Here is a 14,448-nt window from a genome sequence, read left to right as displayed (position 1 = left end):
TATTTTTCATATTTAATAATAGGTTCCTTTTTTTAAAAGATTTATTTATTTATTTGAAAGAGTTACACAGAGAAAGGAAAGGCAGAGAGGTCTTCCATCCGCTGGTTCATTCCCCAATTAGCCACAAGGGCCAGAGCTGCGCCAGTTGGAAGCCAGGAGCTTCTTCCAGGTCTCTCTTGTGGATGCAGGGGCCCAAGGACTTGGTCCAACTACTGCTTTCCCAGGCCATAGAAGAGAGCTGGATCAGAAGTGGAACAGCCAAGTCTCGAACTGGTGCCTATATGGGATGCCAGCACTGCAAGCAGCAGCTTTACCTGCTACACCACAACGCCAGCCCCTAATAATAGGTTCTTAAAAACTAGCAAACTTCAATTTTTTATGAGCTATAACTAAATTCAGACCAGGTTTTCCTCCTTTCAGGTGTCTTTTATACTACTTGGTTATCTTTGTAAGAGAGCAAGGGAAACAAAAAAAGGCAATAAGGAAATTTAGAAAGCACTCAAGGAGCCAGTGGGTAAAGCAGCTGGCTGCAGGGGCCAGCGCTGTGGCACAGTGGGTAAAGCTCCCACCTGCAGTGCTGACATCCCATATGGGTGCCAGTTCTAGTTCTGGCAGCTACACTCCCCATCCAGCTTCCTGCTAATGCACCTTGGAAAGCAGCCGAGGATGGCCCAAGTGCTTGGGCCCCTGTACGCAAGTGGGGGGCCCAGAAGAAGCTTCCAGCTCCTGGCTTCAGATAGGCCCAGCTCTGGCCATTAAAGCCAGAGCTTTAATGATGGAAGACCTCTCTGTCTCTCCCTCTCTCTTTGTGACTTTCAAATAAATAAAGAAAAAGCTTTTTAAAAAAGGAAGAAAGAAAGGCATTCAAGATGATGCCAGGGAATTACAACCTGGCTTGTTTTTCTGATACTCTCTCTTTGATTTTAGTCACTTAACCAATCACATCCAAAGATACTGGCAAATACCAATGGCAAATCTGTACTGTACTGCAGAAAAACCCTATTAAAATACTTACGCGATCTGCAACAATAGCCTTTCGCTTGTTGGCATCCCCTGATAATCCTGAAGAGAAGCAAAATCCAACAAGACAAAAATTAGTCCTCCCTTTCAGCAATGCAGTTGTGTTCTGGTCTTCTGCTCATAATCTGTGCTAATAACACATGCAGTTATAGCAATCCTTAGAAAGCAAAATGCTCGATAATACACCATGATAGGAACACCGCATATCTGCCGGGTCAGGAATCTTATCAATGTACTTCTCTGTTGTTCCCATAGTAAATTTTCCTTATGAAAGAATTTAAAACGTGCCATTTTCATTTCCATGCCCTTTACTTGTCATTAGCCTTCTTTACTGAAGGTGTAAGGTTTAATAGCATCTTGTAATAAAACACTTGAACACTCAGCTAAAGTGGTCTATGAGTGAACAGTATGATTCATTCCCTCTGCTCTAGAGAAACCCTGTCCACCATGCTGAGAACCTGTCAGCTTACCCACTACTGCTTTTGCTTTTCCTTCATGGAAAGACCACGCAAGAGCCAAGGCTTCTGTAAGACAATCTTGTTTCAGAAGATGATCCACTCTCTAAAATGAAGAAACAATGGAAGCCAGATCCCTCTGACTGGTCAGTCACCATTCCAAATTCCTCCTCCACCTAGTACCTTTCCAGAAGTTGCTGCTTAGTCACTAAAATTATTCAACAACTAACTAAAGAGTTTATATAAACTCCCATACTAGTCATGTACTGCCTAAATTTAGATAACTTTGATGTGAGAAATATAAATTTTCTGATATATATAGATAAACTTCATTCTAATTCATAAGTCAGCATTAGCATTTCAAATTCCTGTTACAATGGTTTTGATGTACATTTCTGAAATTAATAAGCACAAATCCAAATACTCTTCTGCAAAGTTGAGACAGCAATGTTAAGAAGCTATCAGGGACAGGTGTTTAGTCTAGTGGTCAAGATGTCTGTTAAGACACATGTATCCCACATTGGAGCGCCTGGGTTGGATACCCAGCTCCAGCTCACGACTCCAGCTTCCTACTAAGGCAGACCCCAGGAGGCAGTGATGATGACTCAAGTAATGAGGTTCATTCCTGCCACCCACTAATTACTTGAGTTCCCAGCTCCTGACTTCAGACTTATCCAGTGCCAGCCACTGTAGATATCTGGGAAATGAAGGAACAGATGGGAGAACGTTCTCGCTCTCTCACTCTCCACCAGCCCCACCCAGTTCTCTGTCTCAAATTAAAGAGAAGAAAAAAAGCAGCTATCAATTCAGTAACTCTTACATATAAAACTACTGTGAGCTCACCTCTCTCCAGCTTCTCAGCATCATCACATAAACAGACTAGAAATGGAAAAAGAGATGAAAATGATCTTTACCAGACTTACTTGAAGACATACTTGTTCCACTCCCACGTGTCATTTTACGTCTAAGTAAAAATATTTCATACTACAATTAGATGAACATCTTAAAATTTACTAAAAGGTCTTCAAGAGCCCACATTAATGATTAAATAAAATAAACATTTAAAAGCCAGTAAATGGGATGCACATTGCGCGCAGCAGTTAACATGCCATTTGGAATGCCAGTATCTCATAGTGGAGGGTCTTGTTCGATTCCCTGTTAATGTGCACCATGGGAGGCAGAAGATGATGGCTCAAGTACTGGGGTTCCTGCCAACCACGTGGGAGACCCAGATGGAGTTCCAAACTCTGCCTTAAGCCTGGCCCAACCCTGACTGTTCTAAGTACTTGGGGAGTGAAATAGCAGATGGAAGATCCTCCTCTGTCTCTCTGCTTTTCAAATGAAATGGAAACAGAATATTAAAAATCAGAAGCCAGTGGGGTCAGCATTGCGGCACAGCAGATATAGCCACTGCCTATGACTCCAGCACCCCATATGGGTGCCGGTTCAAGCTTCTGATGCTCCCCTTCTGATCCAGCTCCCTGTTAATGACCTGAGAAAGCAACAGAAGGTAGGAGACCTGGATGAAGCTCCTGGCTTTAGTCTAGCCCAGCCCTGGCCATCGTTGCCATTTGGGGAGCGAACCAGTGGACAGACGATATCTCTCTGTCTCTCCCTCTCTCTGTAACTGGCTTTCAAATAAATAAATAGATCTTTAAAAAAAAAATTAGAAAGGGCCAGTGCTGTGGCATGCTGGGTAAAGCTGCTGCCTGCAGTGCCAGCATCCCATATGGTACAGGTTCAAGTTCCAGCTGCTCCACTTCCAATCTAGCTCTCTGCTATGGCCTGGGAAAGAAGTGGAAGATGGCCCACATCCTTGGGCCCCTGTACCCATGTGGGGGCCCAGAGGAGGTTCCTGGCTCCTGACTTCAGATTGGTGCAGCTCCAGCTATTGCGGCCCTCTAGGGAGTGAACCAGTAGATGGAAGACCTCTCTCTCTATCTCTGCCTCTGCCTCTCTGTGGCTCTGCCTTTCAAATAAATAAATAAATCTTAAAAAAAAAAAAAAAAGAGCCAGTAAGTCTATAGTCCAATAAGGAGTTAATTCTATGGGTGAGGAACAAACAACAGTGGCAGCAACAAATACAAAAACCACTCAAGCTCATCTCCTTGTACCAACTTGGCAATATTCTAGTTGAATTTTAATAACAAAGAATGTTTCTCCATAAGTTTAAATAACAGGGGCAAGTGCTGTAGTACAGAGAGTACAACAGTGCCTGCATCCTGTATGGGCACCGGTTCAAGTCCCGGCTGTTCCACTTCTGATCCAGCTCTCTGCTATGGCATGGGAAAGCAGCAGATGAACCAAGTCCTTAGGCCCCTGCACCCACATGGGAGACCCAGAAGCTCCTGGCTCCCGGCCTTGGATAAGCACAGCTCCGGCTGTTGTGGCCAATTGGAGAGTGAACCACTGGATGGAAGACCTCTTTCTCTGCCTCTCCTCTCTCTGTGTAACTCTGACTTTCAAATAAAAAAATAAAAAAAAAGTTTAAAGAACAATGCAAAGAAACAAATTGACATTCAAAAAGTTCCTATTCTAATGATTCAAATATCTCAATGCATTTTAATGACTCCTAAGCTGATATAAGCTAAAGGCTATTGGAATTATATGGCAAATGTACATGATTAAGTATCTTCCTGGTCATGAAAACATAAATGTGAAGGTAAGTTCTGAAAGCATATCCAGGCCGGCGCCGTGGCTTAACAGGCTAATCCTCCACCTTGCGGCGCCGGCGCGCCGGATTCTATCCCGGTTGCCCCTCTTCCAGGCCAGCTCTCTGCTATGGCCCGGGAAGGCAGTGGAGGATGGCCCAAGTGCTTGGGCCCTGCACCCGCATGGGAGACCAGGAGAAGCACCTGGCTCCTGGCTTCGGATCAGCGAGATGCGCCGGCCGCAGCAGCCATTGGAGTGTGAACCAACGGCAAAGGAAGATCTTTCTCTCTGTCTCTCTCTCTCACTATCCACTCTGCCTGTCAAAAAAAAAAAAAAAAAGAAAGAAAGAAAGAAAAAAGAAAGAAAGAAAGAAAGCATATCCAGGGCCAGTGCTATGGCGTAGTAGGCTAAGCTTCCACCTGCGGTGCTGGCCGGCATCCCATATGGGCGCCAGTTTGTTTCCCAGCTGCACCTCTCCCAATCCAGCTCTCTGGTATGGCCTGGGAAAGCAATGGAAGACGGCCCAAGTGTTTGACCCCTGCACCCCCGTGGGAGACTTGGAAGAAGCTCCTGTCTTCGGATCGGCCCAGCTCCAGCCATTGTGGCCATTTGGGGAGTGAACCAGTGGATGGAAGATCTTTTTCTCTGTCTTTCCCTCTCACTGTCTGTAACTCTACCTCTCAAATAAATAAATAAAATCTTTAAAAAAAAAATTAGCTGAGGGGCCGGCACTGTGGCAGAGTGGGTTAATGCCCTGGCCTGAAGCGCCAGCATCCCATATGGACGCCGGTTCAACATTCGGCTGCTCTACTTCCGATCCAGCTCCCTGCTATGGCCTAGGAAAGCAGCAGAAGATGGCCCAAGCCTTGGGCCCCTGCAACTTCGTGGGAGACCTGGAGGAAGCTCCTGGCTTCAGATCGGTGCAGCTCCAGTTGTTCTGACCAATTGGGGAGTGAACCATCGGATGGAAGATCCCTTTCTCTCTCTCTCTCTGCCTCTCCTCTCTGTGTAACTCTGACTTTCAAATAAATAAGTAAATTTTTTTTTAAAAAAAAGCTGGTATTATTAAAAAAAAAAAAGCATATCCATGAGTCAAGAAAATAAATATCCTGTTAACTAAAACTAGCATGAGACAAAAGTAAAAGTATGCCTAAAAGTGAAGGAAAGAAATTAACCAAAAATAATGATGATCTAACCATAAAGTTTTGGATCATCACTAATCAATATTCATTTTGTAATACTCTATCCTCTTCATCAGCAATTTCCTTTAGCTCCCAACCCTCCTGATAAACACAAACGCCAAATTATAGAATAGAAGAGCTTACTTTTGTCCCCAAATAAAAGATCTGACCACCATAGCTACTGATGGATTGGTAACAAGCCTTCTCTCCAACCAAAGCCTATGGAAAAATAAACAAAACAGGTGAAAATTACATGCATTCAAAGTCTCATTAAGTTTTAAGAATGTCAGCTACAGAGACAACATTTTAAGTCAGCATGGTTTCATCCCCAAAGTGACTAGGGGAAAATGTCAATCAAATACAGTGGAAGTGACAGGAGAGACAGGGTTAATGAAATAATTCTCTGCTTAGATACATAGCCTTTTTATGTTTCAGAATAATGTGGTAAAAGGAGGAAGTACAACTTCCAAACCTAAAGGAAAACGGTTGCAAACTCTCTCGTATTGGATGACAGGTAATCAGTGCTTTCAGCAAACAATGAGACAGAGTGAAAATAGTACCTTCCACATTCTTTGAAATAAGTATCAACATGTAACACAGGGGAAACAAGGAGACCAGGGCAGCACAGTACATATGAGTCAGCATAGCCCAGCAAACAGAAGAGAAATCTGAGTTGCAAATTTTAGCTCTTCTTACTGGATATGACATCAAACAAATTTCAAATCTTTGACATTCAATTACCCATCTGTGAAAACCCTTGCAGTTTCTTTGGGATTTAAATATTGTAGTATTTGTAAAACTCCCAAAATGTACATGGTCAGTAACTGATAACTATGATAACTTTTCCTAACTTTTTACTACAGGAATTTTACAGTGTCTACCAGTGTAGAAAGAACAATGTAATTTATTTATTTATTTTAATTTTTTTTTGACAGGCAGAGTGGATAGTGAGAGAGAGAGACAGAAAGGTCTTCCTTTTTGCCGTTGGTTCACCCTCCAATAGCCGCTGCAGCCGGCTCATCTCGCTGATCCGAAGCCAGGAGCCAGGTGCTTCCCCTGGTCTCCCATGCGGGTGCAGGGCCCAAGGACTTGGGCCATCCTCCACTGCCTTCCCGGGCCACAGCAGAGAGCTGGCCTGGAAGAAGGGCAACCAGGATAGAATCCGGCGCCCCAACCGGGACTAGAACCTGGTGTGCCGGTGCCGCAAGGTGGAGGATTAGCCTGTTAAGCCACGGCGCCGGCCTAGAACAATGTAATTTATCCCTGAATGTATCTATCAATCAACTTAATTAATGATCACCAATTCTGTCTTATCTACCTTTCCACCAATCCATTACACAGTATAATTATGAAGCAAATTCCATATTTTGAATATTTCATTTTTTTAAAATCCAGCTTATGTTTTTTTTTTAAACTTTATTTAAGGCCGGCACCACAGCTCAATAGGCTAATCCTCTGCCTGCAGCACTGGCACCCCAGGTTCTAGTCCTGGTTGGGGCGCCGGATTCTGTCCTGGTTGCCCCTCTTCCAGGCCAGCTCTCTGCTATGGCCTGGGAGTACAGTGGAGGATGGCCCAAGTCCTTGGGCCCTGCACCTGCATGGGAGACCAGGAGAGGCACCTGGCTCCTGGCTTCGGATCAGTGCGATGCGCCAGCCGCAGTGTGCCAGCCACGGTGGCCATTGGAGAGTGAACCAACGGCAAAAGGAAAACCTTTCTCTCTATCTCTCTCTCTCTCTCTCTCACTGTCCACTCTGCCTATCAAAAAAATTTTTAAAAAAATTTAAGATATACAAATTTCATGTATTTGCTATATACAGTTTTAGGAACATAGTGACACTTCCCCCCATCCTCTCCCTCCTGACCACACTCCCCTCCTTCCTCTTCTCTCTCCTATTTCCACTCTTAATTTTTACAAGGATCTGTTTTATTTACTTTATACTCATAAGATTAGCCCTACACTAATAGCTTGTTTTTTTTAAAAAAAAAAAGTCTTTTTTCACATAACCACAATTCCATTAATATATTTTTTAAAATTAACAAACTTCAATATTAAATATTCAGTCAGTGTTTAGATTTCAAATTGCCATAAATGTCAGATATTGTTGAGGTTTGGGTTGTTCATTTGTCTGAATCAAGATCCAAACAAGTCCCATGGATTGGAGCTGGCTGATGCCTCTTAGTTGCCTCAGCTCCATCTCTCAATCCTTTCTTTATTTCCCTTAAAATGTACTTGTTGGAAAGCTGGAACCCTTATTATTCTATTATTTTGCAGTATTTGAATTTTGCTGACTGCATCCCGTCAGAACACGTTCCTCCTGTTCTGCATTTTCGCTGAAAGAAGCTTGATCAAATTCAGAGTTTTTTGTTTTGGTTTAGTTGGTGGGTTTTCTGTTTGTTTTTTTTATAGCACTACTTAGTGTATTAGCTGTAGTATTTTGTAGATGCCCTTGATTATGAGGTTGAAAAATTCCCTCTATTCCTAATTTGTTGAGAGATTTTATCAGGAATGGATATTAAATTTTGCCAAACATTGTTTTTTGCCTCTATTGAGATAATCTTCTTTAATCTACTACTACGGTAATTAACATTGATTTTCAAACGTTAAAATAGCCTTGTACACCTTGGAGAAACACCATTTGGTGATGATTTATTACTCCTTTTATGCATTTCTGGTTTCTAATTACTAATATTTTACTAAAAACTACAGCTTCTATGCTCATGAGGACATTAATCTATAGAGTTCTTTATTATAATGTCTGGCTTTATGTCAGAGTAACCAGCCTCACAGAGAAGTTACATATTCCCTTCTCTTATATTTTCTACAAGATTTCTGTCAAGAATTGGTATTACTCCTGCCTTAAACGTCTGGCAGACTTCAGTGAAGCCATAAAGGCCTGGAGTTTCTTTATAGGATGATTTTTAATTAGAAAATTAATTTATTTAATAGATACAAGGCTACTTTGACTTTCTGTTTTTTTCTTGAGTCAGCTTTGGCCATCAGTGTCTTTCAAGTAATTTTTTTTTACTGCATCGGAAGTTATAGAATTTATTGTCACAAAGTTGTTAATATTACCCTTTAGTATTGACAGAATCAAAAGATCATTCTACAGAGTAATATCACCACTCTCATTCCTGATTTTGGTAATTATAGCTTCTCTTTTTTCTTATTAGCTTCACTTCAGGTTTAACTATTTTATTCACCTTTCAAAGAACAAGCTTTTGTTTGCTTGATTCTTCTCTATCATTTGTCTATTTTCTATTTAATTGACTTGTATTCACTTTTATTATTTCTTCCTTTAATCTAATTTAACCTTATACACTCTTCTGCTTCCTTAATTAATAGACGTAGAAGCGTAAATCATTGATATCTTTCCTCTTTTCCAATATAAGTATTTAATGCTATAAATTACCCTCAGAAAAACTGATTCGATTGTAGAATGCAGATTTTGACATACTGTATTTTCATTCAGTTCAAAATATTTTCTATTTTCCTTTGCAATTTCTTCTTTGACCCAGGGGTTATTTATAAAAATGTTGCTTAACTTCCAAATATTTTGGTTTCCTCCAAATTTACATGCTAATGATTCCAATCTTTTCCAACTGTTAAATTTTATTTTATGGTCTAGAATAGAATCTATATCGGTGAATGTTCCACATGCACCTTGGGGAAAATGTGCAACTTGATTTTGCTGGGTGGAGTGTTTCCTAAGTGTCAGTTAGGCTCAGGTGGTCAAGCGGTGTTTTTGAAGTTTTCTATATCCTTGATGATTTTCTGTCTACTTATTAATACTAAAAGAGGAGTTTTACATTTTCAATTATAATTGTGGATTTGTCTGTTTCTACTTTCAGTTTTGTCAGATTCTGCTTTATACATTTTGTTTTCCTGTTACTGGGTACTTAAATTTTCAAGACTATTATGTTTTCTTGATGAATTAACCTCCTTCTATCATTTTTAAAATTTCTTTTTATCTCTGACAATATTTCTTACTCTGAAATCTACTTAGTCTGATATTAACAGTCATTCTCATGTTCAGCTTTTGCATGGCATATCTTTCTCCATACTTTTAATTTATCTATGTTTTTGGAGATGTTAAATGCAGACCTAATGTAGATTTATTGGACACAGCATATAGTTGGTTCTTGCTTATTTTCTCAGGTTTGATCCTCTCCTTTACTTGAAATGTTTAGGAACATTTCCATTCTCTGTAATTACTGATCATGGTTCAGTTTATGTCTATTATCACACAAACTGTTTTCTACCTATACTATCCCTTTTATATTTCTTTGAAGTATTTTTAAGATTCTATTCTTTTTTTAATGACTTTTCTACAGTTTACAAAATGCCAACTTCAACCTATCCCAGGTCATATTTAAATAATACTATTCCACTTGACATGTACTTACAAACACATTCACATCCACTTAAATTTCGTGACTTAAAAGAATCTCCTCAAGACAGAAAAGTAACTCCCCAGAGTTCCTATTTCTAAAAGAAATAACCAACAAGAAAATACCCAGTTTACTGAAGCAGTACCAAGATGATGAACACCCTCACCAGCGCCTGGCTGACGTTTCCTCCGGTGGCTAGTGATTTGAAATGGCTGCTGTTGTAGACCAACTGAACTTCTGAGATCTCCACTGTTTCCAATTCCTCTTGTGTCTGCCGATCAATCACATGCAACTTTTCTACGCTGTCCAAGAGCACAACTGTTCGTGAATTTATCCACTGCAATTCAAACAGAAGATAAAAGCGAGGCCAAGAGGCCCAGGTCATACCATCATTTGAGCTAAAAAGAAAGCTGGTCACTCAGCTAAATTACTTTGAAGATCTTATCCACTGAATAACTTATTTAACAACACAATGACAGCAAGAGCTGCTGAACTGACAGCCCAGAGAACAGTAGGTGTACAATACAGTACTGAGTTTGATGATGCTAAATTGGTATTTTCATAGTGTAAAAGAAGATAAAGAGTGAGTTTTTATAGAAAAAAATTTTAAAGGAGCACTGGCACAAATGACCTCAGCATAAGGGAAAACTTTGGATTTCTAGTTTTTATGCTATTAGGACAAAAGGGCAAATTAAGCCTCACAAACTTAGCTAGTCAAAGGATGATTGTTAACACTAAATAAAGCAATACGTAATTTAAAATATAAGTGATTTGAAAAATATAGTCTCTTCAAAATCTCCCTAAAGATAGGTTGGTGTTGTAGCACAATGAGTTAAGCTGCAGCTTGGGACACTTGCATCCCATATCAAGAGTGGCCAGTGAGAACCTCAGCAACTCCACTTCCAATCCAGCTTCCTGTTGATGTACCTGGTAAGCAACAGAAGATGGCTCAAGTACTTGGGTTCCTGTTATCCACATGAGAGGCCTGGATGGAGTTCCTGGCTCCTGCCTCTGGTCTGGCCTAGCCCTGGCTGTTGCGAGCATTTGGAGAGTGAACCAGTAGATGGAAGATTTCTTTCTTTCTCTCTTCCCTGCCATTATGCCTTTCAAATAAATAAATTTACTTATTTATTTATTTATTTGTATTATTTATTTGTATTTATTTATATTATTTATTTGTATTATCCCTCAGACAGTTCCTTCTGCAACATACTTTCCTCTTTCCTCCCAGCCAGTCCCAGTGGGCCACCTTTACAGGCTCTAGGAACAGGACAGGAAGGAACATATGTGTTTCCTCACTGAGAAATAAACCTTTTTTTAAATTCAAAAACTCCCTAAAAATTGTGAGTTCTTTACTGTCACTATTTCTCCGTATCTTCTGAATTTTTGTTAATAAGTACTATTATAGTTTTAAAAGTATTAATAATTTTAAAAACCTTCTGAAAGATGCCACTGACAGATATCTTTGATTCTGTAAAAAATAAGATTTATTATTAAAAACATTTGTCTTAGAAATCTTGATCCTTCCCCCTAAGAAATAAATGGGCTCCACTAGCATCTGGAAGTGGACAGAACTAAGTGCTTCCTCTGCACCTCAGCGCTCTGGTGTTCATGTTGGTTTCCTTGTATGACCTATTCAAGGATCTCTGCATAATATTGTATCTAAGATAATCAGATTAAAAGATTTTCTTTTAACATAAGCAAACTTATGCTGTATGGTGGCTATTATAAAGGAAAAATTTGGTCGTCCCCCATGAAATCTCTCTCAGAAAACAGAGTTAGATTCACAAATCTTTTACAAAGAGCTCTTATAAAGGTTTTCTGATTATTTTGAAAAACAAAGTACCACTTAGGAAAGATATATTTATTTAGCATTAACAGCCAGTTTTTAGGTGCTTTCAAAGGTCACCTGGTTAAAGGAAAGAATGACAGAAACAAAGAATGTTAACAATTTTATTAGTTATTCCTGAAATTAGACTCATAATTCCAAGTGCTAGCATTGTTGTAAACAAGCTTTTAAAGGTAATTTGCAAAACAGTGGTCACATAGGTTCATGGTCACGTCATGGAAATGTCACAGGACAAATGAAAACACCAACTGTGTCCTATACTTAAGAGACAGCACTTGTGGTTGGGGAAGATTTTCCAGTGACAAACTATGTAGGTCTTAATAGTACTAGATCTAAACAAAACTATGATCAATGATTCAACAAAGGGTGATAGCAAAAACACGATGTCTAACAAAATTATTTTCATGAAATATATATAGAAAAATTATCTCTATATCAACTGTTTATATATGAATTTAAAATGCAATGTGTGGAGGCCGGCACTGTGGCATAGTGGGTAAAGCCACTGCCTGCAGTGCTGGCATCCCATATGGGTGCCGGTTCAAGTCCCAGGTACTCCTCTTCCAATCTAGCTCTCTGCTATGGCCTGGGAAAGCAGTAGAAGATGGCCCAAGTCCTTGGGCCCCTGCACCCATGTGGGAGATCCAGAAGAATCTCCTGGCTCCTGGCTTCGGATCAGCCCAGCTCTGACCGTTGCGGCCATTTGGGGAGTGAACCAGCAGAAGGAAGACATCTCTCTCTCTCTCTTTTTCTCTCTCTCTCTCTCTGCCTCTGCCTCTCTGTAACTATGCCTTTCAAATTATAAATAAATAAATCTTAAAAAAAGTGCAATGTGTGCGGTAGACTTCTGGCTCGGCAGAAAATCCATTCGCAAACCATACCAGAGTGCCAGAGTTTGAGTCTCACTCCCCTCCTGATTTTGTTAGCAGGAAGGCAGACATCAGCCTATAGATGTGCGAGGGGCTAAAGAACAAAACCAGGAATTTCACGCAGCTGAATGAGGGAAGGAAGAGCAAAGGGATGCCTGGGAAGCAGACCAACAGTTGCACCTTGTCTATCCCTTGTTAGGTGGGTCCCAGCCCTGCCCTGGGGGCAGCTTAGGGAAAGGGAAATCTTCCCCACGTGTGCCAGGGACGATATTAGGTCTAATAAAACTGTTATGATAAAGCCATGGGAGGAATTTCAAATTCCACACCCAGAATGGCCGAGAGCTTTCTGAGATATTTTTGGGATATTTACCACTAATACCCCAAAGAGGGAGGGGGGAGGAGAAAAGAGTGGGTCTATACCCCATCTAGAAGAACTCCAATATGAACGCATACAAGGCTCTCCGTTCTTGGCTGAGATGCCTGCCTGACCGGTCAGATGTATTCTCTTAACTGAACTTTGCTAGCAGGCTTACTGTTAGTTTCTGGCTCATGTCTGAAATGCTTGTATACTGTGAAGACAAAGGACCTCGGATCCAGTTGTCTCCTGTTAAGAATTCCAGCTTCCTGCTAATGCGTAGGAAGGCAGCTCAGTTAGGAGACCTGGTCTGAGTTCCCAGGTCCCAGCTTCTGCTGCAGGCATGTGGGGAGTGAAACAGTGGATAGGGGATCTTTCTCTCTATCTGCCTCTCACTCTCTCTCAAATAAATAAGCAACTTTTAAAATATGATTTATAAACTTAGTTGTATACTGCAGTTTTTAAATTTATTTTTATTATTATTTTTATAGATTATTTATTTGAAAGGCAGAGATACACAGAGAGAAGGAGATAGAGACAGAGAAATCCTCCATCATTAGTTCACTCCCTAAATGGCTACAAAGGCTGGAGCTGGCCAATCCAAAGCCAGGAGCCAGGAGCTTCCTCTTGGTCTCCCACATGGGTGCAGGGGCCCAAGCACTTGGACCATCCTCCACTGCTTTCCCAGGCACATCAACAGGAAACTGGATTGGAAGTGGAGCAACCAGGACTTGAACTGGTACCCACACAGAATTCCTACACTGCAGATGGAGGCTAATCTTCTACACCACAGCGCCAGCTCCTATTTTTTATTTTAAAAAATTTTATTTATTTGAAAGGCATAGGGACAGAGAAAGATAAATGGACAGAGAGATATCTCACATCCACTGGTTCACTCTCCAAATGGCCACACAGCCATGACTGAACCAAGAAGGCTGAGCCAAGCTGGGTTCAGGACTGACCCAGGCAGAAGCCAGGTGCAGGAATTCAATCTTAGTTTCCCATTTAGGTGGCAGGGACTCAAGTACTTGAGCCATCACTCGCTGCCTCCCAAGGTACATATTAGCAGGAGGCAGGAATGGGAAGCAGAGTCAAGACCTGAACACAAGCACTCCAATATGGGATGTGCATGCCTCAAGTGGTGTCTTAACCACTCTATCAAATGCCTGCTCAGTAAATCATATATTATAAAGAAAAGATCTATTTCATCTACATCCTAAAAAAATTATATATTATCCAGTTGGGGGAAAGACCATTTTTAATATTTTATTGAAAAAAATGAGGCATTCTCTTATGTTTTATGTATTCACAGTATGGTTCACTGGATATCAGATAAGGATGTACTAAAGGCATTAATGATAGAGACCCATAAATATTATTATACTATTCTGAAAATTAACATAGTATTTATAAAAGGAAAAATGGATTAAAATTTTATTTTAAAATAAAAAACAACTTTCTCCGGACTGAAATGCATGGTAGAGACAGAATTGTGTAAAATTCCTATTCAGTAGAAAAGAATAGTTGTCACAAGCTCCTAAATCAGTTACAATAAGCCCAGAAGTACAAAATGATTTAGAGAGACAGAAGGATGATGATCTTGGAAAAACCCACCTAAACCATTCTGAACCCAAACTACCCTAAACATCAAAGACTCCTGAACCTGCTGGTGTTCAG

At 40.5% G+C, this 14,448-nt stretch overlaps 1 protein-coding gene and 1 non-coding gene across 3 annotated transcripts in view; both read right to left on the bottom strand.

The window, feature by feature from the left end:
- The window catches only part of VPS8 (VPS8 subunit of CORVET complex), a 258,685-nt gene that overhangs the window by 182,179 nt on the left and 62,058 nt on the right, over nucleotides 1–14,448 (bottom strand). For both annotated transcript variants that reach the window (XM_062210810.1, XM_062210812.1), the window contains exons 15-19: nucleotides 9,865–10,035; nucleotides 5,453–5,527; nucleotides 2,319–2,354; nucleotides 1,491–1,581; nucleotides 1,016–1,062 (exon numbers count right to left, since the gene is read on the bottom strand). In XM_062210810.1, coding sequence (XP_062066794.1) covers nucleotides 1,016–1,062; nucleotides 1,491–1,581; nucleotides 2,319–2,354; nucleotides 5,453–5,527; nucleotides 9,865–10,035 — 420 coding nt within the window. The remainder of the gene's footprint in view (nucleotides 1–1,015; nucleotides 1,063–1,490; nucleotides 1,582–2,318; nucleotides 2,355–5,452; nucleotides 5,528–9,864; nucleotides 10,036–14,448) is intronic.
- LOC133752876 (small nucleolar RNA SNORD22) lies at nucleotides 10,882–11,002 on the bottom strand. The gene has a single exon (XR_009864986.1). It is a non-coding gene; the product is annotated as a small nucleolar RNA SNORD22 (small nucleolar RNA).

The sequence above is a fragment of the Lepus europaeus genome, chromosome 2, assembly GCF_033115175.1.
Source record: "Lepus europaeus isolate LE1 chromosome 2, mLepTim1.pri, whole genome shotgun sequence".
Taxonomy (NCBI): domain Eukaryota; kingdom Metazoa; phylum Chordata; class Mammalia; order Lagomorpha; family Leporidae; genus Lepus; species Lepus europaeus.
Note: the sequence above shows the minus strand (reverse complement) of the source record. Positions and strands in the feature narration are given on the sequence as shown.